Source organism: Nothoprocta perdicaria, unplaced genomic scaffold, assembly GCF_003342845.1.
Source record: "Nothoprocta perdicaria isolate Ctin4 unplaced genomic scaffold, notPer1 scaffold_83, whole genome shotgun sequence".
Lineage (NCBI taxonomy): Eukaryota > Metazoa > Chordata > Aves > Tinamiformes > Tinamidae > Nothoprocta > Nothoprocta perdicaria.
Genome location: NW_020456121.1, coordinates 3,164,839 through 3,191,510, shown reverse-complemented (window position 1 = coordinate 3,191,510; position 26,672 = coordinate 3,164,839). Strand labels below are relative to the sequence as shown.

Below are 26,672 nucleotides of genomic sequence, written 5' to 3'. Positions count from 1 at the left end.
CTTGTTAATAGCCCCTTAAAAGCTGTGAAGGATGGATCTAGGAAACAGGAGATTTGAAATGCAAGAGCAACTTTAACAGATTTATCAGAAAATAACACTTCTTGTAATATCTGACAGGCTCATGCAGCTTTCCCACACCTCACATCATACCAAGGCTCAGAACTGAAATCAAACAACAACAGGTTTATTGAGAAGTTGCAGTTTTTAGAAGCCAGACATACTTACAAAGCTTATGCTCTTAAGCCAGGGATATCTAATTACTCCAAAATAATCAATATATTTGTTTTCAACAGTGGTAACAGAAATATGCTATTGTTTTCTTTTGTGGAATCTTTGCTACAAATGCCCATCGCTTTGCTGTTGAAAGCACATAAAATATGCCACTTTCTATAACAGCACATGTATGCAGCGGGATAAGAGTCTGTTCCTGTGCACGCTCCAGATGTGCTGTATGAATGACTGATCAACTGGGAAAAATTACTAAGTTTTGCATGGAATTATGGCTACCACAAAAGGCTGTTATTTGAACAGTAGTTTATCCTTTTAAAACCACTTTTAATTCCTAATACAAAGCAGACTCATAGGTAGGTACAGTAAAAACCTAGGTATTAAAAACTGAGAAGACTCATTTAAAAAGAATGAAAGAAGTTAAATTTGGCTATTCCAGATGAGTGAAAAAAACATTTTCTGGTTAATATCTGGGTTCTTTTCCCTCACTCTACCAATTAAAAGGTTTATGTAGACAAACAAACACAGTTCTTGCAATTCTAAAAGGGCAGCAGTAAGAGCTGTCACGTACTACAGTTTAGCCATTTCAGAATACCACAGATGTAGAGATTGTCCAGATCCTACTTGTCGTGCACAAGAATCTGAACACCACTGCAGTAACTATTTACACACCACATGAAGATACCTGAGGTTTATAAGAAAGTTTACTTAGGCAACCAATACTAAAACTTTAAGAACTTTTGCTGTTCTAAAACCTAATAGATATTCAGTTAGGATTCTTTATAGAAGGGGTTTCAAAAGTCATTGCACTACATTTAAAAGGTTTCATGATTTAATAACATTTTTGGTTTTGACTTGTGCAATATCGAAGGCTTCTGTAACTTCTCTATTTGAGACTGGCACTTCTGGATTAAAATGGAGAGGCTGATTGCAGAAGGCAAAATATCTGTTCTTCACAAAGCTGTTGCTACCACCAAAAGGCAAAAATTCAAACCCAGTTGCTTACCCTAAATGCCAGGGAACACTTGCCTACTCGGGAAGTTTATTCTTAGACGCTTTTAAGACTTTCTTAGTCTTCAGACATTCTCTGACATCATAATCTTTTTCACAGCAATTATGCCATTATGAATGGAAGATTTTATCTTTAAGAGAGAAAAATTGCTTGATCCAGAGTGTAAACAGCCAAGAAAAGTTCCTGGTGTTGGACAAGGGTACAAAACAGTAAGAGCGTGGGTAAGACAGAGGAATGCTTTTATCAAGTCGGTGGGAAGTCTAACCTTAAATAGGGATCAAGATTTCATCGCACTAAATAAATATTAAAAGCATAAAAACATAAAATATTCCCAACATTCATCATTTTTTCTCCTCAGTGGCACCACTCACTAAATTTGCTGTTACAGCATGTCTGTAACGTGACAGCGCCACACATCATTTAACTATTTGTTACACTCAAAATGGTAAAAACAAAAAGCAAACCAAAACTCTAAGCACGGAGCCCTGTGTTTTCCTGTCGCCCCGGTCTGCTTCGCACGCTCCCCGGTGCTGCCCCTCGCGCCCCGTTTCCTCACTTCGGACGCAGGCTGGGCCGCCTTCCCGGAGCGTGCCGGAGGCCGGCGCGGTTCTCCAGGGCCCGGGAGGCCGCGGTGCCCACGGGGACAGAGCCCCAGTCCCGGCTGCCGCGCCGCGTCAGCGGCTCTCGGCGGCCGCCGGCCTCTTGTGGATAAAGCGGTAATAGAGGTACTCGTCGCGAAACTCAAGCTCGTTGGTGATGTGCTGCACGACGCCGCCTCGCAGCAGCCGCTCGCCGTAGGCCACGGCCTCGCCGCGGTCGGCGGCCAGGCCCACGCGCAGCAGCCAGCTCACCAGGTCGCAGCCGAAGAAGATGCCCGTGGAGGCCTTGGCGCTACACCTGTGTGTCAAAGGAATGATTCACCCACATGTGCTGTAAACCTGGCACCGCCACTGCACCACGGGAAAGGCAAGGAAAAGCAGCAGGAAACAAGGAAAGACATCGTGATAGTTAAGAGTGTGTTAGAAGAGAACTTGTAAGCTTTGCATATTAGGGACATGGCAATCTTAACTGCTTTTTTTCTACAGAAACTTCAGTAAACAACAAAATTCACATAAGCTATTTTACACCTGTGCAAATAAGCTACAATAAACATACATATAATATATAATGCTATTTAGCAGACACTTACTTCTCATGTACCCTAATTAATGCAACCATCTCTGCAGCAAAGCATGTGAGCGCAGGGTGCCTGCAGTAGCAGCAGCTCAAGCTGCACTTTAATGCCACTTTGTAATTTCCTTCAGCTTCAACAGACACGGACTGCTTATATATATATATATATATTGCAAATATATATATATTGCAAATAAAAACATTTAACTTGAGTATCTGGTTAAATATTTACCACAGAGGCCAGACTAAGAATAAAAATAAAGACATTTACAACAAGATCAAATTAATCTCCTGTTACATATTTATGAGGCAGTACTAGCTAACAGCAGTAAAAATACTCTTTGGAAGTTAACCTGCAGCAATGAATGTTTCTGGTTATCTAAAATCTGCTCTATGGAACCCAAGTGCAGAGTTTCTGAAGATGATTGGACTTACACAGGTCAGCAAAAAAGCTATGAACTTCTTTATCTTTTAAATTAAACCAGCAGGGACTTAGGAGCAAGTCTTAACATCTACTAGCAGAGAAGCAAGAAAATAAAAGCCATGATCACAAGGTCTCATTTACAGCATGTTTAAATCAAGGAGAATTAGGATCAAGTTAGATGTATATTTAAAAGAAGAAAATACATGTTTCCTTTTAACTTGTAATGGGAAATAAGACATGACACTAGTTTTGCACAAACACAACATTAAATGGAGCAACAAATGTCAGATTTGGATGTATTCTCAGATGACATATGATTAGGAAAAAAATAAAAAAATGACTAACAACCAAGCCAACAGCAAAAAAAAAAAAAAAAAAAAAAAAAGAAAAAAAAAGAAAAAAAAAGAAAAAAAAGAAAAAAAAGAAAAAAAAAAGAAAAAAAAAAGAAAAGAGAGAGAGAGAAAGGCCAAGAAACCACAATGATAGTTGAAGCACAGGAAGCTACAGATGTAAAACCTGCCCTCTTTCAAAGTAAACATTTTCTGGTACATCTTTTCTGTCTGGGCAGGAAAGAAGCAAGTCCTTGAACAGCTGCAGTTCATCTTTCTTAAAAACCTCAAGAGCTTATTTTTTATATAACATTACTGACTTTTGGAATGACTGAGTGAAATCATGGGAGAACAGCCAATACTGCTGCCAACCACTAGTTCTGGAATGTGGTTTCAGATCGTAAGAAAACAACAATAAAAATACTTAAAAGCTCACACCACAAGAGTGGAAGGGCCTTATTAAAACAATTCCTCACCTCTCAACTTCATATAGTAAATATCTGAAAATAGGAAGAATCTTTATCATCCTTCTCCCTCTGCTTCTATCTGCATTTCTCCTCTTTCCATCTACCTACACATACTTGAATACATAATTCTCCATCTGGGCATCATAATTTGAGTATGAAAGCTTTGGTGCGGTGACAAATTGAGGATTACAACTCATGGGAGGAATGGACAAAAACTATACAAACTTAGAAGGAGTAAATGTCCTAAAAACACCGAGTGGCTTCTGAGAATAAAGGCTTCAGTTGCAGCAACATGCCCAAAAGCTTTTGCCTCTGGCAAAGAGTATTAGTAAAAATTCTTTCCTATAAATACTGGCATCTTCTTAATCCCAAAATAAAACAAATGGAAACTAAAAAGAAATCATTCTAAAGCACTGAAATGTCTAAACCAGAATTGTTCTTAAAGGAAAGATTCCCTCAAATTTGACCAGATATCATGACAGGCATACTCAGACTCCAACTAAATGCAAAATCTGAGGCCATGTTTTAAAGACAAATTATGAAACTTTTGATTATTTTTATATAATCCAGACAGGACAAAGTGGTAACTGGGCCTTCAGTGCTTCAGTTTGAGACTGGACACACTTTTCTGAACGTTATTGCTCAATTTTTAAACCCCATGCTGATGTTTAAGTAACTCTGCCACAACAGGAATCACCCACAAAAACCTTGGAGCCCTTCTCGCGCGCAGGAGGAATTCTTACCTTCTGCCTCTGACGATGCTTTTGACACAGTGATCTCGGTGGTATCGAACAAACTGTTGACAGGTCAACCTGATTTCCTCAGGAAGAGCGGGATCTGTGTGACCTGATGCTTCTCTACCACCCCACAGAAATTCAAGTCTTAAAAATAATAAGAAAACCACACAAACATGTGGTAAGTCACCAAATGGCACTTGTTTATATACAATCTTCCCAGTACACTGTTGCCTACAAACACTCAGAGTTTTTGCTCTAGGCTTAAGCAGAAGGAAAGCCTGAAAGTGGCTATGAGGCAACTGTGGCTGCTGCTTTTATGCCTTCACACTGAGGTACTGATAGAAGTCTCTGTCTACACAAAGAACTTCTGTTAGGTCAGGAATACAGGACATTAAAATAGTGGTAACAAAATTTGCTTCAGCATTCACATCTAAGGTTTTATTTATTAGCTGAAATTATTTCCGAACAGTCATCACTATCACTGATCCAATCACATGTTGCACAATCATCAGATAACGAGTTGGCCTGTGGGGATCCTATGGGATTTTTGCCTATGGGAAGGCCCTTAGGACAGCACTACACACTTGTGCACAATGCACTGCAATTAACTCTCTCTCTCCTTTTTTTTTTTTTTTTTTTTTAATTTTCCTGTTTTTCTCATATAGAAAAAGTGTTTTAGTGGCTCCATTTTTTTTTTTTTGTGGGGTCGGGAGAGGGAGAGAGAAAAAGAAAAAAGGATATAAAAGAATAAAATAAAGATTGTTTACCTTCTTTTGAATGGCAGAATGATTAAATGCTTATCTAAGCCAAAAATACCAAAGGAAATAAAGCCCTGGAGAAGAAATACAGAAATAGTAACATTAGGAAAATACTTTTTTTTTAGGTCTGTGAAGAGCAAAATAAAACACTAACAATATATTACCAAAGAAGTATGTGTGTGCATGTGCAGGTGTGCAAAGAAAAACAAACAACCAAAAAAAAAAAAAAAAAAAAAAAAAAAAAAAGAACCCMAAAAACAAGAGTATAGAAAAAGAAGAAAACAGAAAAAAAAAAAAAAAAAAAAAAAGCCACACACCCTTCTTCTGCCAGAACACATATGCAAAAAGGATCCTTTTTGTGTGGACCCCACTAGAAGTGTGCTTTGTTTCTGTTTTGATATTTCATTTGAGCTTTAAAAAGATAAATTGTTAGAGAAATTCTGCAAGAAAGGGAGATCAGTAAATCTACTTCTGTGACATCCCATCTAATATTCAAAACATCAGGATCCTTACATAACCAGTTATTTAAATCTCTCCTTATTAATGTCAAGAGAAGCAAGGATTGACTGTAATTTACAGGCTACAATACTCTTCAATTAATTCGAATTTCTGCCCTGCCTTTGGATCAAGGCAACTACTTGACACTGCACTGTACCTATTGGCACACTTGTCTGTGCATGTGCAAAATATTCTTCCTGTATTTACAACTGCCTTGTTTTTCTCAACCCCTGATGTAACAAAGCTAATCTGTGTCATTTTACACTGAAACAGGACTAATGTTTATATATCTCGTTTGGGTTTCAGTTAATACAGTAGTAACTATAACTCAACAGCTAGTAACTTAAACCTATATAGACAAAATAGCATCATAGTCTTACTACATACAATTTAGTTGCAGTGGTGTCATTTCACGTAAGCTACATTGGTGCATCTTTCTGCTACAGGTAGGCTAAATTCCTACTCGGTTTCTATAAGCACTTGACACTCAGTTGTCCTTCATGCCTTGGAAGCCTTCATCCCAAAAGCACATAAAACAACTGTGTCACGATAAGAAAACAACTGAAGCAAAAGGAAAAGGAAAACATAAGAAAACAAACAATAAGCAACATAAGGAACTGTCATATCAGCATTGCTTGAGGACTTCAACTTCTATTGCCTGTTACAAAATGTGCTATAGCATCCATTAACAAAGTCAGTGTCAAAACAAACATTGATAAGTACCTGGCCAAAATTAAATACGGCACAAAAGAACTGTAGTTCCACATAGAGCCTTCCAGGCTCTTGGTTGAACAGCCACCATAAGCAACTGGAAAGATTCTGTTGGGAGAGAAACAAACAAACAAAATAATATCAGAATTGATTCTCAAAAGCGAGAACACTTTCTTATTCCTCACACTCAATTTTCACTGTCTTTATATTACGATAACTCAAAGACAAATAAAGGGAAATAAACATCTTAAATGACCATGTTAATTAAGCTATGACAAGGGTATATGTTTGATTTTAAATAAAAACGCCAAAAAAGAAAAACAGCATTGCCCTTTTACAAGTCTATGCAAGGAACTTGTCCTAAGCATATCTGTTTTAGGTTGACTACCTAAATAAGTCCTGAAAATCTGTCCAGCCCAATACTGTCTTTAGGCCTGTTTAGCCGAGACCAGTGTTTTCTACATAGTTAGACTGTGTTAGGCTGAAGCACACACTATCTGACCTATTTTAGATGCCTGATTAAAGAAAACAAATCCTTTGTACAGGATAATTAATGTTAATTCCTTTGTACATAAAGATCAATTTTGTAATATAATTGGTCTCATTTCATAGTATTTAAGTAATCACTCAGCTACAGCCAAAATACAATCTAGAATTTGGAGCACCTCATTACTGTAAAGATGCATAATATGTATATATCATATATCAGCGTGAAATAATTGTGACAGGAAAAGTTCTCTTTTACTAAGCTAGTAAATTCTGAAAAGCAGCAGTAGTAGCTCGTGTCACATGTCCTACATTGCTGTATATTTGTGCACAGTAGTTTTCCATTTATAGGTAAAAATATTTTCTCCTCTTACTGTGACTCATTAGAAAGAAAAGAACAAAAAAACCAAATAATCAGTGCCAAACCATTATCTTTTTTCTGTTCTAAATTAATGCTTATATTTGTCCTCACTACTAAGGCATCTGTGAAAGAAACGCAATTCTGAATCTCAGTGCGATTAGATGAAGCCACTTTTAAATCATCTTCTTTAGAACTCACTTTACATCTTTAAAATGGATTATTGGCTAGGGAAGACAACTAGTTCTCGAGAAAAATGGAAAGAGGGATGGAAGTGATAAATCCATTTTTCTAAAGATATTACTCCGTTTTTTCTTCTCCTTCGGTGTTCTCTCTCCACTGTGTTTTTTCCCTACTGTGCTTTTATCATCTTGAACTTTATGTAGTACTGCAAAATTAATCTTATAATGATCCCTTTTTGACAAGGGAATAAAACAAAGCAATTTATGTAAAGTATTGACACAAATATGAGATGTTGACTGGAGATATAAATACACACACATACAGTCTATACAGTGTTCCTGAAAACCCTTCCACATCAATGAGTTAATCAACAGCAGGAGAACAATATTTACAGCAAACATGCCAACAACGAGGAGTAAGCACAGCAACACGTGTCTGGCGAGCTGCTTGTCTCCAGTCTGGAGGAGTTGCTCTTCCTGCGCCAATATGCAAGTTTGGGCACTGCACTGACTCACACACTGATCAGCTGAAAAACAAGCAGAATTTTTCATTAGGCTTCTGATCAAATAAGCACGGTTCATCTCTAGCTCCATGAGCAAACTTGTTAGTGCATTTATGTTACTTGCTGAAGTTACCTTTGAACCATCTGTGCTGAATCTACGGGGTTTAATGCCCACCCTCACTCGAAGTTTGTCAATAACCCTTTCAGACATCTGTTCTCAAATGTAAAAGTTGCTTACATATACTAAAATTAATAATAATAATAAAATCCACAATTCTCTTTGAAAGGATTAATGTAAAATTAAAGTTGTGGTTAACATTTAGAAATCACTACTAGAAAAAAATGAAGAACTCGCAACTTCTCTGTGCAATTTTTAAAAACTAGTTCTTAAATATATATTTCAAATATATTAACAACTTTTTTTTTATTCTAGTTTATTTAATTCTGTTTATTTCAGCCTTGCTGGGCTCTAGATCAGACAATCAACCTTTCCCTATTTATGAGTTCTTCTATTGTATTTTTAAAATAGCATATCAGAAAGCTGCCACGCTTCTGTCAATCAAAAGGTCAAACACACAGAGCGATTGCTTTTCTTCTGGGCCAAAAACTTATAGGAATTCTGAGTGTCTTCCAGTAGATGGCAGCAAAAAACTTCCTGGCAAGAAAATACCTAAAAATTTGCACTAGATACCTATCATAGCAGTTCAATGAGATAGTAGAAAGATTAGTAATTATTGCAGTGAAAGCTAAACAAGTGTATCCATTACAATTGGCTTTCACTCATTGTAACTCCAAAGCATTCACTTAGTAGGCAGAAATATTCCCACTTGGCATACTCAAGATAATTTTCTTATCCTGACAGATAAGATACAGTTTAAACTCAACTTCCTCCATCATTTGGAGGCATTCTTATGATGCTTACCTGAATAACTTTCCAGAAAAAAAAGAAATCAGGAGTATTTATAGGGGGCCTAAAGCGAGGCCCTAAAGACAAACGCCTAAGTATGTTTCAGTGGGGAATAATTCAGATTTATTCTACTGCATGCAAATAGTGCATGCGAAAACAAGCTTTCTTGTTAAGGATCCAAAAATAACAAGAGAGAAAAAGGAAAGGTTGCCCTTTTTTGGATAGTTTTGGCTAAGGGAAGTGACATAAGGTGAGAGCGGGCTGGACATGCAGAATTTTCCATCAGGTGCTGGACAGTCTTCTCAATCTATTTTACTGCTCCAGTGGCTCTTAAGGCCTTCAGTCCCTTCCGTCTTTCCCAGATGTGGTTAAGACAGCAACATGGTGTTATCTACCTAACAGCATGTGCTTGCTGCTTATGATTAAAATATGGGCTTCAGAGGTGTTTTGAGATGTGAATATGACAATGTAAAAAGTGCATTTAAATCAAAAACTGCTTGAACGGAGGGAGGAAGGGGAGAACACACATTAAATTTCTCACTGTCCAAACAGGAAAATGACAGAAAGGTAAAGTCTGAATGCTTAGAAAGAAGCATTAAAAAGCTGTTTGTCTTGAGCAACAAAAAGTAAGCAGTACCTGTTAAGTAAAGAAAAAACCCAAAATAACAGAAGAACTCATGTACTGTCCAAGACCCATATTTAATATGAAATAGAAATTACCCATGTAGAACAGAGAGAACATCACACACAGATACTATGGAAAAATTTATAGTATAAAGCAGGGTTACACCTTGTATTACCTGCCTCAATGGGAGGAATCTTGCTTTCCATGGCATTTGATGCTGCTTTGCTCTCTCTGGCACAGGACAAATCACCATTTGTCGGTTGACAACAGCAGCCTATTAGGCACATACAGTAACAGGATAGTTGGTTTCTTTCACTACTGTAACATTTTTTAAGTATAACTATCTAGCTCTAACTATTGCTTTCCCAAATAATGTCAGAGGAAATGCAGACGTTCTTCCCATTTGCAGAGGGGGCTCATGGGTCACACTATTGATATATAGAAATACTTAACACAGCATTAACACTGTGGAAGCTACACAGGTACTTTTAACTACGGAACCTAAATCTAAGATAAATGACCAAGAGGCTAAACATAAAGCAGAAGGATTAGAAACACACTGAGCAGAAACTTTGCAGGTGTGTTATTCACTTGGAAAGAATCAGTTTGGCAGGCAGACAGCCTAAGGTGCCTCTGGGGCTGTATTTATCACGTGCTTATCCCAACACCACTACTTTCATACAAACATTCGCATACAACTCGCACAGAAACATTCACAGCTGGATTTCCTTCCCGCCCTAGAACAGCACTTCCAGCTTGACGTGAAGTTGTTCTCAGGTTGGAAATAAGTTCAGCACAGCGTGCTGTTGGTCCGAGCACCCGGGTCTCTACCTTTTTCCGCCGGGGGATGTGCGGCAGGGCCGGCGGGCGGCGCAGGCCCCGCGCGAGGCCCCTCGCTCCCTTCCGCCTCGGCCTCCTCCCCGGGGCTGCGGGGCGAGTACGGATTCAGCACCTCGTAACTTGACTCTTGCCTGCTTCTGTTCATGCACATAAGTGAGACGCCTGACATCAATATGCTAACAAACAGGATCACTGCTGTGGTAATGATCTGATAAGAGACCAGAGAAGACACATATCAGATGAAAGGAAACTACTTGCATATATCTCTCTCTCTAACTTTATTGCTTTTCTAAATATTCCAATACATCTGTTATTAGTTATTACTATTATCACTGTTTAGTTACTATATTATTACTATTACTTATTTACATAAACACAGCGTTTTTCAACTATGTGCTATGAAACGTCATCACCTTCCCTCCCCTCAGGACCACCGCAATCCAAGTCCTGATCATGAACCTTTTAATTCGAAGGAGGAACGTGCTCTCGCCACCCTCTGGCACAGCTCTGTTTCTATGCTTCCTCATACAGGGAACTCCCCATTAATTATCCTTCTAATCAGCTGCCACCCATACCCAGAGCCCACTCTGAGGCTACTCTTGAGCTTCTTAATCCATAAAAGGGGCAGAGGGAAAACCACACAAACATCTACTCCAGTGCACTTCACATCCCTTTATTAAGGGGAGCCATTCACTGGTAAAAACTGCAGTTCAGGCTCAGGGACTTTCAATCCTTCACTGAGCAGAGAAGTCTTCCATACAGGGAGTAATTACTGCTTCACGTCATGCAGATCCTATCTTTGATCATAGGCCAAAATATATTTATTAGCTATTGGATGGTAACAACTTTAGATAGTTATCAAGCTAAACTACTGAGTAGTCATCAGGAAAGGGACCCTGTAATTCATTACCACTCCTAAGCCTCTCTCTGGGGAGGACTTACTCCTCCTTTTTCTTAGTCACAGCTGCCTAAACATGAAGGTCCTTGTTTAAACAAGTTCTTCTAATGGTTCATTAGTAATGTACCTTTTATATTAATCTACATCCTGATTTTTTATAATGATATTGTTATGATAACCTATGCTTTGACTGAAAATTACTTACATAAGTAGTAGAGAACAGTTTCTCAATAATGTATTAAACAAGGCAGAAGTAAGAAGAGGTGAGGACAGAAATGTTCATACCTGATGTTTTCCATAAAAAAAGGCAGAGTCAATGCTATCGTTGTTGCGTTCACCAACTATTAATAAGATTCCTACCAGGAGAGTTGGAATACTGAAAGAGAAAAATACAAGCAGTCAAAGCAGTTTACTTAGCACGTTGCCACTTATTCTATAGGGAAACAGCTGTAACGACTTACCCCCATCCAGCTATGACAATGAACCCCATGGGAATCTTTATTGCTTCTCTCTTCTTCAATAAGAACAAAGAGAAAGATAGAAAACCTAGGAAAACAAACGAACAAAACCTTGCTTGTTACTGAAGAGAGAAGTGACAATTACACAATCTAGACATTCTTGTGATGCAACCTGTTTAATAACTGAGATGTTCTTTTTTCAGACCTTAAAATAGTCTAAAAACTAGTCTTTTCCAGATTTATTCCAAAATAGAGACACCAATTACCTTGAGAAAGATTGTTATTAATGAAACATTGAAGACATCTGGCATACTCGACATTCACTTTATGCTTACAAATACTTAGAAAAGTTCACAAATGTTCAACAGATGCTATAAGAATATTTAAGACCTATGTAATTCATTTATTGCTATATCAACAACATTTGTTCTATATTGACAATATGCTCAGTTTGACGTACATTCTGTAGTAACATATTTAAAAACTGATTACTCCTTTACCAAGGTTTGGTGTGTGTGAAATTTGCATTTTCTATTAAAACACCTAATTCTCCCCCCCAAAACATACCTGTCCACAGGTAGGTGCTATAAAGTGCGCTGTACAGGAATATAAATACTAGGATCTGTACAGTGATGTCTTTCTCCTTAACAACGAAATTCCATATCACCATTCCAATGCAAGCAATAAACTGAGAAGAAAGAAGAGACACCAGAATGTGAATTAGGAAGGCAGGCTGGCNAAAAAAAAAAAAAAAAAAAAAACATACAGTGCAGCATAGCTACAAGAAGGTTTCCAACTCCATCCCCAAATTCAGTGGAGCATGATTTTATGAATTCAACAGCTCTCACAGCTGTAAACCAATGCAACAGTAAGACAAGTCAGGAAAAATATGTAATCTTGATCTTTATGCATCTTGTAATAAGCAAAATGCAAAGCTTGTGTTAAGTGCAAAGCATTTATCTGAAAGGATTTGGGCATAAAGCTGACATCAAGAAGTACTGTTCAACCAAGAATTATAAAAATGTTGACCCTCCAATATCTCATATTTGACAGTATTAGTACTGAAGGAATCTGAAGAGATTGGCTTCAGAGGTGAAACAAATGTTTTCATTTCAAAATGAACTTCATGTTGTTACAGACACCAGGCAGCTGAGAGTCACATACATCATTTTCAAAACATGATGCCATTCTAGGGCTTTACTGGTGGCCCCAGCCTGGCCACCTGTGAGCCTGGTCAGGGACCTTAACCAGCATTTGGGGCAGTTCCCCATTTAGCCCCTCGAGTCGTTCACCCACAACCTGTTGTTCACCATGGCACTGCTGGCTTCGTGTTGGCATGAACGGACACAAAAATGCCATGCACCCCCTTAAATACAAGCCAAAAGCTATTCTCCATTCTCAGGATTTACAGTTCTGTTTCAGACACTGCTCCTGCAGATACACACTGACAACGTTCAGTATCACTTAAAGCTCCCAAGAATAGATCTGGGGGCATGAATATTGTTCAGATACATCACACATCAGATTCCCACACTCTCAGACAACAACAAAAACAGGATTGTAGAAAGCAGTCTTGTAATAATTTATATATATATATATATAAAAAGACCTTTTTTTTTTTTAAAGGGCATTCTTCTCGCCAGATACCTGAGCAACAAGTAGGTTTGTTGTAATCATATGAGGAAGCTGCTTGTATTTCTTGCTCAGAAGAACAACAATAAGAGACCAGATCTGAAACACACAGATAAAAATGAATTTAAGACTATAAACAGGCAAACAAATGAAAAAACAAAGAACAAGATGAACATTCTGACAAAATACCCTGGAATTAAACAAACAAGAAATCCTCCGGAGAAGTTTCATACCCTCATGCTATGAACGATGCTCGTTCCTGCCTATGAAAGTCAGTAGCACACCGCCTGCTGCTAGTCACTGTGCTGCAGGAAACACAGCCACGAAAAAAATAAAAACCACCACCAAGAAGAAAAGAAATTAAAATTAAAAAAAAAAAAAATCACATTTTGTTTTCTCATGATGCTGAAATATTTCCAGAGAGTACCAAGAATCTGCCTTTGATATACAGAAACTGTATTCTGTGTATCAAAGGAAACATGTCCTGTTCCTCAGGACAATGATATAAAAATTCATTTAAGTCCTCAGGAACAAATATGGAATTGTCTGGGAATTTAGTTTTTAGAAATTTTCTATCCCATAGAAAAAAAAAAAAAAGAAAAGAAAAAAAAAGAAAAGAAAAAAGGCCACACTATTCATAGCACCTGTAAAGCCAAAGTCTAACTCACTCTGGAAATCTGAGTTGTCACATCCTCCTTTAAGAACTTGGTATCTAGAACTGTTAGGAAAGCAAATTAATAACACTAAAATAATTTTCCCAAAGAAATATTATCATTAATACTCATTAATTAAATACTCATCAATGTTTTAGGAGCTAAAATTCCAGCTGAAATTTGCATATAGCCTGCAGCACCCCGCTCGCCAAGCACAAGCCTGGGGGTAAGGAGCCCCTGTGAGGTAACTGGCGGGGTGAGAGCTGGCAGCACCCACCAGGGACAGGAGGCTGACGACGCTGATGTCGAAGGTGACGTTCTGGAGCGCGGCCGCCAGCGGGTTGGGGTCCATGGACGGGATGGTCAGGAGCCACGCAGACACGTACATGATGGGCGCAGACACAAAGGTGCTTATCACCATGCCCGAGGTAATCTGCAGAAACGGTCAGAAAGAAGCCAGAGTTGAGTTAATTGCATCCCAGGTTAAATAATGTGTCTTCAGGAACACAACGACCTGTAAAATTAGTTCCAAGACTTACACGTATATAGAGCTTTAAGCAATTGTGGAGTTCTTTCCATGACAAATTAATCTGAATTTGAGCCAGGAAGTACCTGCTTTATAGAGCTTGTTAAATCGATGTTTTTAATTAGTTTCTGAAATAACAGGAATACCGAGTTCCCTACTGCAAATTCGTACAGAGCTTTTCCAAAGATCTCAAAGATACTACTGACTCCAGTGTAGGAGTCACCAAGCAAAATTACTTTGGTTAATTAACAATTTGAATTATAATTCAGATTTGAGTTCCAGGCAGAATAAGTAAATCTACAGAGTCTATACTACAAAGAAGTAATTTCAACAAGCTTTTTAGAACCAATTGTTGCACAAAATGAAGACAAATTGATAAGGAGCTATTACATACAATTCCTACTTCCATGTTGAATTGAGTTGCAAAGATTGCCACGCCAGGCGCTGCAGGAAACACTCCATAAAGAAATGCATAGTTTGACAAACTGGTGTGGTTGACCACGTCGTCGCTCTTGTCCAAGAGTTCCACCATTTCTCTACAGAGAAATGGCATCATAAGTCTGGAAAGAGAGGGAAAAAGATTACTCAGTCTAAAGGCTGGGACTCCACTTTGCTCAGAATAGGAACTAATAGACACTTAAAGCCTGTCTGAACACTATTTATGAAAAGCAGAATAATGACATCACTTTCAGTGATTGCCTTTAGTGCTACCACAGCATTTACCAGGTGCTTCTGAATGTGGTGTCACAAGTTAAACTGAGGGAAAAAATACACAAAAGAAACATTAAAGAACACACCAGTTAACTTCTGGGATATAAGTACATTTTCTAACAGTCAGATAGCTTCTTTGTATGACTTCTGAGTTTTGTTTTTATGTTGTATATCTTGAAAACTGTTTTCAACTGTTAAAGTAGGAGCTATAAACAGCCAACTGCTACGAACATCAGATTGCGGCATTAAGGTCTCTGACACGAAGCAAGAGCTCAAGGTTAAGTACTCTGCTCTGAAATTGTTTGTCCAGCAAGAGAACCTCTCTCGAAGCTCCTTGCTCGGCCCTTAGCAAGAGCCCAGACCTTACGAACACTCTGTGTTGCAGCCTCACGTTAACCATCATTCCTTTTTCCCCAAGCTCTCTGCATGTGCATCATTGATCCAACTTACAAACGAGGTCTTTAATTAGTTAATTTTACCAATACTCAAAGCTCCAAATTTCCATATATTCACATTTTACAGTATGAATGCTATTAAAATACGGTTTCATTATGCAGATTTTAGGTTCACAACAAATAAAATACTTGGTTTATCAGCAACGAAGGCATGTTCAAGAGAAGATAAAGATAGTTTAAGATTATATAAAAGTTGCCTTTTGCTCAAACTCAAAAATCAGGCAGTTTGACAGTGTGATCATTTTTACGCGCTTCCAAGGTAGTTGGGGAGTTTTAAAGACACTGTGAACAAAACCAACTAATTTGAGATGTGTTATCTAATCTAAACAAAATAGAAAGGCTATTCAAGTAATAGTTACATTTACTGTTGGCTGACTATTTCACAAGCATTTTTAAGCCAGCTGTTTCCCAAAGAGTTTATATTCCCATACAGCATGGGATAAGTGACCTGCAGACGGTTCATGAAGCCATAAAGCTTTTCTAAGCTTAACTGCAGAGTTTGACAACAGATTTGTGGCTTGATTTTTTAATTAATTGTCATATACTACCAAAGACTTCAGGAAGAACTCATCCAACATGTTTAAAGTGAAACTTGGTACCACTACAGGGATTGTAAGCACAAGGTTATCTGATGAGTATAATCATGTATTAAACATATCGGAACATTTCAAACAACAAATATATAAGTAATAAATAGAACTTACAGTTTAGCTGTGATGAGAAGGATCAGTGCAACAAACATACCCTTTGTCACTTTTTTTGTTTGCCCTACCATAGTTAGTCCAAGATAAAAAAGCGCAGAGCCAGAAAATGAGCTGCCTAGTCCATCGAGGAAGTTTTCAAGGTATTCCGGGATCTTCTGGCCAAGAATAAAGTTTGAGGCAATTCCTATGAAGACCATGAACACGATTGGGTTCTGCAGGACTCGAAGGAGTGCTAGGCCCACTATTTTCATTTTGCTGTGCGACACGGTGCGGTTATCTCTCCACTTCTGGATTTCACAGAAGATAAAGCCAAGGGGGTTTAGCATCATAAGGGATATTGGAGCCACCAGGTAAATGTACTGGAGATATTCTGGATATGTCGTTTGATATAAAGCTTCAACTAGAAGATAGAAATGAAAAGTAATGGTGATAATACTGCAGTAAAAAAATATATATATATTAACATTGAAATTAATCTTTGTTGTCCGAGAGCTAGAGGAAAAAAAAAATTGTCTTATCTTGCAGAACTAACAGCATTTACAACCAGTGTATGGAAACATAGTTAAGAAAAGCACAGCTATTTGTCATTAGGCCACAGTTTTGTAAAATACTGATGATCAAAGACGAGCAATCCAATCACTATACCGCAATCCTCTGAATATCCAACAGTTACAGAAAATAAAATTATCCTGAAAAAGAGACTTTAATATTGCTAAGCAACATAAACAATCCCACATGCCCTTTGATACTCTGTTTAGCATTTAGGATGTAATTGTTTTCCCAGAATGGCTTTTCCTCCCCAGAATCATGGGAGTCATGCAGAAACACCAGCGCGCTGGCAGGACTCTAGCTGATGGTCTAATGTCTTTAAATGACAACCAATTATCAATGGGTAACTAGGTGCAATCTTCCTATGCGTACTACATGACACACAAGAAATCAATAACAACATTTTAAAAAGTGTATTGGCATAAAGTCATTAATCCATTCTCTGGAAGCACGCGGGATGGGAGCTAGGACCAGGGCCTGGGTTTCAGAGCGTGCCTTGCTTTTGCAGCGCAGGGGCAGCCCTTGCTCTCCACAGACACACAGCCACGGTCTGTCCTCACTCTGAGGCAGCGGCAGCTGCCCCTTCCTTGGCTTGCTCGCTGCCTGCAAAAGCAGCAAGAACACACACTGCACTGCCTAGTTATCAACTTAACTCAGAAATCACAGATCTTGCCATTCTAACACTGCTCCTTACATCCCCTTTCATAAATCAGATAAGCTATTTGAGCCAGTCGGTGGTTTATGAAAATTTCCACCAGTCTGCTGCAACCAAATTAAACTTCCCAGATCCACTTTTCTATCTGTCTCTCCTATAAAAAGGGGCTCATCTAAGTATTTCTGTCTGTTCAGTTCCACAAGTAGTAACTGCATGAGCTTGACATGATTCCTGGAAGTTCCACAAACAGGAGTAGAGAACATACTATGACAGAACATGTTATATATTAAACTGCATTATTTATTTACAGCACTGCCAGAAGTAGATTCCATAAGAGATTGCGTGGGGCAGCTGAACACTAACATCTCAGTTAGTGCCAAGGAAAAAAAAGAAGAAAGAAAAAAAAGAATCAGTATCCAAATCTCAGCTCTCATCTCATGGTTTGTGTGAGAATGATTACTTACAATAACTTGTTCAGACATACAAAAAAAGCATGACAAAGAAAAAGAAATGATCTTTAAGAAATTACCTCCTTTTCCTAGCCACCACTAGGGCAGACATTTTACACACAAATTGAAAACCATTTGTACAGGCAAAATATCTTCAAAATAACACTTGAAACAAAATAAAGGAAGAAAAAGCCTCAATTTCATTTCTCAGTAGCAATTTTGTACTAGTAAATGATAACAGGATAAACCTTTTGTGAGAGACGATAACAAGTTTTCTGAATACTTCTGCCGAAGCAAAAACCTGCTTGGTCCTTTTAACAGACTAGCACCTCTGAAACCAAGAATTTCAAATGGGGCACAACAAGGCAAAATTCTTTCAGGATACTTCTAGATTTTAGCAGAGTATTAACTTACAAGAGTCCTTCTTCAGCTATGTCCTTACACTGCTAGATTAAGCACCTCACTTGCACCCAGGGCTTTTGCATTCCACATAATTAACATTATTCAGAGTACTTAAGTTATTAGCGATGGCTACAGGAGCAGTGCAAGGAATTCAGCTGTGCTGCACTGAAACAACCAACTGCAACCCAGTGAACTGCATCCCCCCGGGAGTCCTTGCTTTCCCTCTCCAGGATGAACAAGAAAAACTTAACTTTGCATCTAGGAGTGACTGCCTTACAACAGATACAGTAAAGCAGATCTGCCACAGTGCATAGATACACTTGTAGAAGCTTGAGTTGAGCTTTATGGGATGGTAACAACAATACTTCTGCAACTTCACTTTTTGTGGCTGAATACAGAAGAGAATAGTGCACCTGGAGAAAAACTAAAAGCATCTCTGCTCGCAAGATCTACTTCTTTGTACTTAATCACCAAAATATCCTTTGCTCTGAATTTCCATTCTGACCTTTTCAAAGCAAGCTATCCATGAGCAGAACTACTCACTTCAAAATGTCTGAAAAGAAGAAAAAAGTAAATTGACACAGAAGTCATTCAAAGTAGAAAGATGTTTTAACTACATAGATACGGTAGAAGAGGATGTAGAGAGAAGGTTGAAGGTCAAGAGAGAGGAATGCTAAGTGCTACTGCAATCCAAGGGCAAGAAGCAAGGAGGATCCTCACAGCGTCATGTGGGTGAGCTATCTTGGGGAAAAAAATTAAATGAAGAATAAGTCTGGGAAAAGCATCTGAAGAAAAGATGGTATTAGGATCTAAAGAAGGAAAGGCAGCAATTGCACTCATCGATATTTTATACATATTCAGCAAAGCAAGGGAAAAGAAAACACTCAGGATTTTCCTGAGCATGCCACCCTGGAGCACGAGGAACATGGCTGCCAACTCCTCAAGTTTATGACAAATACAGAACGACTCGTTGCAAAGTATAATCTGGAATTGCTTATCTACGCTTCTGTTTCATAACTGTACTTGCAATTCTGCAATTAAATAATCTTGCTTTTTACTCTGCCAGAACAAACTGGTTTCCTTTCTTTGTTCATAGCCTCGTCGGGACGATAAGGGCAGTCTCCAGGGCTGGAGAGGCACGCAGAGCTTTCTCTTCAGCGAGCAGCACGTCCCAGCACCCTCCCCAAAGGCCATGCACTCGGGGGCTAGGGGGGAAGCACTAGTCCTGCCTGCGGGCCTTTCCACACCAGCCACAGAGGTGGGTGAGCAGGGGCAGTCCCGAGAGGTACCTCGGCACAGAACAGTCTCCCAGAAGGGGCAGCAACACCCGCCCTCCGCACAGCGGCGGGCAGAGGAAACCTGCCACAACCGCTCCCTAAGTGGCACGGTACCCATGGCTGAAAGCGCGTCCGCAAAACATCAACAAAACCCCAAAAAAGGAGAGAGAGAAAAAAAAAGAAGTCTTGCTAAACAAAATGGAAGAAAATAACAGTCCTATAGGCTGAAATAAATTTAATTATTGCTTGAATATTCCAACTATAGACTTATAAAAATAAGTGTACACAACTATGCAAATTGTATTCTGATTTTTTAACTGCACTGGACTGATTTGAGACAAACTTCAAATCATATGAAAATCTTGCTTTTTAAGGGCTGATGTCTTCCTAGGACATATCCTAAGGCATGTCTACTAGTTACAGCAGAACAGAGATCTGTGCACAACACAAAAGACGTTTAGTAGTACAGAAATTGGATGCTTCTTCCAAATAGATTAAGTTTCACCACACATAACTGTCCTAACAGGTAGATATCAGTGTTATGCTAGATTAATTCCTTGAGCCATATCAATAACGTCAAATTAGTAAAGAATACTAGAGCTATTTCAAAACCCACACATATAGGCTCATTTTTTTGCAGGAAGATTTGGTCTCAAGGTCAAGTTTGGTAATTTCTCATAAGAACATTGCTAGCATGCAGTAAGTCTAAGGTGCTTATACCATTTTCGAAAGATTTTAGTGGTTTTGTTGCTGTTGTTTGTTTTAAAATCTGATTTAACTTTATGTGGCTAGATCAGTCAGGGAGCTGCAGTCAAATTGTTTTAAATTTTGTCTTATTCTGCCAGGCAATATTTTTCTCCTCTTATTAAAGAGTACGCAATCTGAGGATTAATCAGTCATTTATTTTAAGAAATGAATTTGATTTGTGACTTGAGAAATAGTTATATAGTTCATAAATTTGTTTTAGAAGTTCATTTCAAACTATGGAAACAGAAAAGCAAAATTGTTGAGAGCAATAAAAAATAATACAAAAATAGAAAAAGAAAGCCTTAGCTACTTACCTATTGGATATCCCAGTGCAAAGTCATTGCTTTGTGTAGCAAAAATAGGAAACAAACCTGCTTTGCTAAATCGATTCTCAGGACTGGCCACCAATAATGTTAAAACGCAGACTAAGAAAAACACAGAAGCTTTGGCAACTAATATACTGTAGAGAAAGGACCAATTCACGTCAGAAAAGTTAAGTACCACCATGTTTTTGAACAGCAGAGCGGGGAGTGCAAAACGGGAGACAAAATTTCCCAGTCCTTTGGCCTGAGTCGATGTGATGATGTTGGCTCTTCCAGCTATGTATCCACAGAGGATGATTCCAAAGCACTCCAGCAGGGCTGGGAAGAGTCTGCTTATCGACATAGACGGAGGACTGGCCGTGCTGTTGAGTCCAGCTTGCCCAGGCAAAGAAAGGGACATGTTGGCTGGGGAGGAGAGGTTCTCTGCACTGGAGCCTGAATAACTATCCATTTCCTTTGAGCACTTCCTCCAAAAAAACAGCAGGCAATGGTCTCATCTGTAAGATAAAAAGTAATTATCAGCTTCTGTATTGGTGGTGTAGGGTATTCACGGTATCTGGCTTGCTGGCAGAAGAGTAAACGCTTAGCACATTACAAACACAGTGAGACAAATAATAAGCAGCTACAGAGCAAACACACCAAGAAAGCAAAAAGCTGGAAAAAAAAAAAAAAAACCACCTTTCTACACAGAATGCAGAGCCTCCTCCCGACCCCAGATCCACTCAATTCACCAGGAAATGCCGGACAATTGATAGAAGCTTAAAGCCCAGATGGTTGCTTGAAAAATGAGGATAAAACTGATACACTAAAACTAAATGAAATTTGGGAACTCAGAAAGTCAAAAACACGTTGGAAAGAGATTATGACCTAAGTATTAGCTCTCGTTTTAGGATTATTTAGAATAATTTACAGTCCTTTAGTCTTTACGGTCAGAAAACACTATTTGCTATATTGTCGCAGTGTAGCCTTTGCTTTGCTGGATTAAACATATATTTAGCTTTATCAGAAAAGCACAAGACTCCTTAAAACTGCTTTTACACTTGTTAGCAACTAGTAACTTTATTTCTTCAACTCACTGTCAATTCCCAACTCCAAATCCCACCTTCTCCAGACCTTCTGTTACCAAATTGTGTCTTTGTCTGCTCCAATTCCCTTTCTTTGCCCCATGATCTTACTGGGATAGGATCCCAGGTCTTCCCTAAACCACATTCAACTTGCTTCTTTCTCCTTCTCTTTGCTAAAATACACTGTTAAAATACATTTTGTGCTCTGAACATTCAAACAAAAACAAACAGACCTCCCAAACAAAACAAAATCCCTCCTCTTGGCCTCTCTAACTAGTGCCCTTTCATCTCTGCACAATTTACAAGTGGTCAGGAGATCTTCTCCTTCAGATCCATCTTTAGATTCTATTTAATCAGCTGTCCCTGAAACAGCTCTTACCAATATCCTTAGAAGACAAAATCTTCTTAAACTCTCAGGACTGATGCTCCATCTTCACCTTTTCTGACAATCATACACCTTCATCATCATCATCCCCTTCTGGAAGCCTGGCCCTTCCCACATCTTTTGTAATTACATTCCTCCTAATTCCCCTCCCACCTCTACTCGTCTCTTTAACGTTTATATGGGAGGAACCCTCTAAATTTCTGTGGGTGCTGACAGGGTTCTTTCCTTGTTCCTCTTTTTTTTCCCTCCCTATATCCTCTGCTTACGCACTTTCACAAACCTGAATTCAATTACAAACAGATGACTCACAGATCTCCCTCATTTTTCCCCTGTAATCCAGACCTGCTTCTTCTGACAAACCCACCATTTCATCCTGTCTCCAAACCTTGTCTGTCACTGGTGACACATCCTGCTTGCTGTCAATTCGATCCCAGGGAGCCTGCAGCACAGCTCTCACGTAGTCAAAAAAAAAAAAAAAAAAAAAGGACTCCCTCAGTTACTATCGATCCTACATCCATTTTGCTAGAGGCGAATGACAAAGTTAAAAAAAAAATCTAGTTCTTTGAATTGGAAATTGGTAGTTCTTCTACTCTATCAACATCTGTTCTTTCTTGGTACATCCTTCCACATTCTTCCCATATCCAACTTGTTTCCGTGCTGTGTTCCAGCATGAGCTGCACGCCCTCTCACTAAAGAGTATGACAAGTTACAAGCGAGCAGCCATGAACATCTTCAGAAATTTCTCAATTGCTTTTGTGCATTTCCCCACGAGGATGCTAACGTTCTGGTGCAGCCCTCAAAAGACACAGTAAAACTATCCCACTTCCCTATTTCAGTCCAAAACTAGAATTCTTCACAGTTTTGATAACCATAAAGAGAACAATGTTTAGTGAGCTGCAGCATACTACCCATAAACTATTTTTATTTAAAAAACAATTGAACTTGTTTAACAGAGCAGCCAGCACAACTGAACTCCAGCCCACAAGTTGTAGGTGCTGCATCATGACCAAAGGGAACAAATATTCAGAGCAGCTTAACCTGAAAGGTGACTCTCCTCCTCTCTAAAAGTTTTAGCTGTGGGCCTCACACCTAGCAGCAGACTCAGCATAACATTTAAAACATGCAAAACATGCAATAAACTGAAGAAAGCTGCTTTTCCTGAATGGCTTAGCACCATCATTGTAAAACCAGGGGCTGTTAGAGAAGATCACACACAATCCTTTTCTCACTAGCTTTGAGAAATACTCTCTCTGACCTGTAAGACATTTGAGAAGCTGCCTAACTTGGCCTGCTGACACACTAACTTAAAGGAGCCTCCCTCATTGCACCTGCACTTTACCAGAGCAAAACCCTGCATTTTGAGCTAAAAATTATGCATTTGGTCAGGAGTAAAGCCAGCAGCTCCCAAGAGAGCCACGGACACTGTGGAAGGATTGTAGAGCATCAGAAGAAGTTCAAGGAACTGGAAGAGCTTCCCCAGTCTTACACTTATGCAGAACTTCATGTGCACGGACAGAATCACATCACCCCAAAGAGCAAATAATTATCCATAACAAAGAACGGGTCAGGTGCAGACTTTAAGACACGGAGTCACCTCAGTTCTCCTGGTTTCCCTGGGTCTGCACACAAAGTTACCTGGGGGTCTGTGCTGCCTATGTAAAAACACACCCAGGTTTGGGACACAACTCTGCAAATTACACAGTCCATCAGCTAACTCTGTACTTCAGCTTTTCAAGAGTACTTTGGGACATACTCGTGACATGAAGCCAACATAACTGCTGCCCATCTTACAGAGATGGAACCTAAGGTAAAGCCGTTCTTGTTTGACGTAAGTCACCTAACACACCTGCGACAAAACTGGGATTTCCAATTCCCAGCTCAGGTTTTTGTACAGCTTAAGAGTCTAGACTTGCGCAAATTAAAAGTTGGCTTAAGAGTCTTACCAGCTTCTTTTTATCCTATCCTCAGGGGATAAAGTACAGCCAGGTAAATAAGCAAATAAATCAAGTCAGAGCAAAGGTGAGATCCCATGCGCTTCGTCTGCTTCACACTCTGGCATCCAACATATGCATACCCACGTGCAGCATAAACTCCTTAATTCATGATTTGCATTTATGCCTGAGGTTTACAATAAGCAACACTAGAAAGCTCTTGCAATTCACCTGAGCATCTGCATTATCCAAATTGGTGCAGTGGCCTTGGCTACCTCTTCTCCTAAGGTAAAGGAGGCATTTTCCAGCAATAAGCTAAACCTGAGGCTTTTTTAGCAAATGCAACCCTTGATCTCTGGTGGAAGTGTGTTATCCTGGCTGGATCCATCTCTAAATCCTGCCATTCCTCTCAGCCTCTATGTCTTCGTATCCAACGCCGTGCCTCTTACAACCATGTCAACATTAGTGAAGAAATTTATTTTCTGTCATTTTTCACTCACACAAGCCATACTACATATAGAGTTAAGCTTATTGAAAGACTTTTGCAGCTATTGCTGCTTTTCCCCCTCTCTCTGTCCTGAAGAGCATTTTAATCCAGCCCAGTTTTTGCTGGCACAGAGCAGAGCCTTTCCACAGGCTGGTGCTGCCGCCGGGTGCTCCTGCAGGCCTCGGCCACCCCAGACCTCGCCGCAGGGCAGTGCTGGCGCGTTGCACGAGCTTTGGGGAGAGAAGCTGCTCCTCAGCAAAGCTGCTTCCCGGAACTGCAGGCTTCTCCGTGTGGTGCCTCACACGGCCAAAACTTCTGTCAGCTCCTTTTGCTCTCCAGGAAACATGTGTTGATACAACCGTCATGGGATGATGGGACAAATAATCACGGATCTAACACGCACCTTCTCATCACACCTAGGCTTTAACGCCAACGAGTTTCTCACGTGAGCAAAAACCTCCTGAGTCTGTGGCTCGTAACTGTATCAGTAATGTCAGTCTAAGGCAAAACAAAAGCCCTACAGATTCTACAGACTCAGCTGTGGTCTCTCCGCATGAGAAAACTAGTGAAATGACACTAAAGCACGGAAATTAAACATGGGCCCAAAGGAATGCATCTGGTTTTGGCTGCATATATTGTTTTTGGTTCTCCCTTGAGGGATTTCAGGGTGAGATCAAACTCCCTGAATACACTTGCAGCTGCACATGCTGTTGGGAACCGCAAAGCAACACAAGGCTTTAAGAACAACCCTGGGCAACCCTTAAAAACAACCTTAAGAACAGCAGCCTGGGCTGCTGTTAACTGCAGCGAGGGCAGCTGCTTGCAGCCAGGCTGGCAGCTGCTGCTCACCGGGAAGGACGGCTGGGCAGCGCCACGTGAAGATGAGCAGCAGAGAGGGACCAAGGCGCTCGTGCGGTTTATCACCCCCGAGCTAAACTGAAGCAATGGTATTTGTCTACTTCTTTTGCAGGTTGTCAATATTTGTAAAATGTTAAAATTCACCAGAACACAAACTGAATTCTCCAGCAGCCGTGGGTTAAGCAACATCAAGTTCCTCTCCTTGAAGCAGAGAAAGAAGGAGGAGGAAAATACCTTTCATCCCTATTTTTTAAACAAAAGCCAAAGACAATGCAAGTGAGACAACAAAACATACCTTCCCTTTGGCCCTTCATGTTCCAACTTTTAGGTAACAGCCACTGGTAGGATAATTCTGGTGACGTTGGCAAGACTACATAGATAGCCCATAAATTAAATCCCACAATGTGACCTCATTTGCCACTTTAATGCAATCTAGAAACATCCCAAAGACGACACAGGAATCACTGGGGTTTGGAAGTGGAAGCAGGGCAGGAAGAGTTACCATCCATCCTTGCTCTTAGCAAGAGCACAACCACGGGTGTCTCACACAGAGCTTCCCTGGTACGCGCAGAGAGGAAGTCAGTCTGGAGAGGCACCGCGATAAAATTAAGTGGGCAGAAGTGATTAGCATAGTTCCCGCTCTTGCGGACTAACCACAGTTTTTGCTCTCCTAGCCCAGTGATGACAATGGTGGAGAGGAGAGCAGCACAGCAGCAGTCAGCCCCGAAGCCGGGCACCACCACGCACACAAAATCCAGGCGGTGCCACCAGCAGTGTCACCAGCAATGTCAGCTTCCCAGGCAAGCTGCTTTTCAGCACCACATCTGAAGCCCTTTCCCTTCGCTCTTCCCCACGCTGCTGCTGCGGGGAGGTGTGGAGGCCCCACGCGAAGGGGGCAGCCCCCAGGACAGCAGCTCCTACAGCTGCACCAGACCCAGCGCCAGAGCGGTGACTCCCCAAAAATAACTGGCAAGCGTGCGTTTGCTTGGTCCTCAATTAAGGCTTCCTTAGAGCTTGCTAACAGGGGGCATTTTGAAGTGAACAGCAAAACATTATTCAAAAAGGGATATGCATTTATATATGAGGCTATATATGTATTTTGCACACGCAGGTGTGTGTGTGCGCGGGAAGCGCTGCCTGTGGGAGCAAGGCGAAGCGCCGCGGCTACCCGCGCTCCTCGCCCCGCCGCCGGCCCCGCGGGCTCCCGCTCACCTGCTCGCCGTCCCCGCCGGCCAAGGCGACCCGGCCGCGGCCGCCTGCGCCCGGCCCG

The 26,672-nt window shown here is 40.1% G+C and overlaps 1 protein-coding gene across 1 annotated transcript; it reads right to left on the bottom strand.

The window, feature by feature from the left end:
* Positions 1–1,879: 1,879 nt before the first annotated feature.
* On the bottom strand, positions 1,880–26,638 carry GPR155 (G protein-coupled receptor 155). The gene is made up of 16 exons (XM_026052115.1): positions 26,615–26,638; positions 20,669–21,174; positions 16,276–16,675; positions 14,800–14,965; positions 14,157–14,312; positions 13,242–13,325; positions 12,162–12,282; positions 11,598–11,682; positions 11,422–11,512; positions 10,230–10,446; positions 9,574–9,672; positions 7,757–7,890; positions 6,350–6,445; positions 5,138–5,202; positions 4,377–4,514; positions 1,880–2,137 (listed from the first exon to the last, which is right to left on the bottom strand). The coding sequence occupies exons 2-16, from the start codon at positions 21,126–21,128 to the stop codon at positions 1,915–1,917; spliced, it is 2,535 nt and encodes an 844-aa protein (XP_025907900.1). The 5' UTR covers positions 21,129–21,174; positions 26,615–26,638; the 3' UTR covers positions 1,880–1,914.
* Positions 26,639–26,672: the final 34 nt, after the last annotated feature.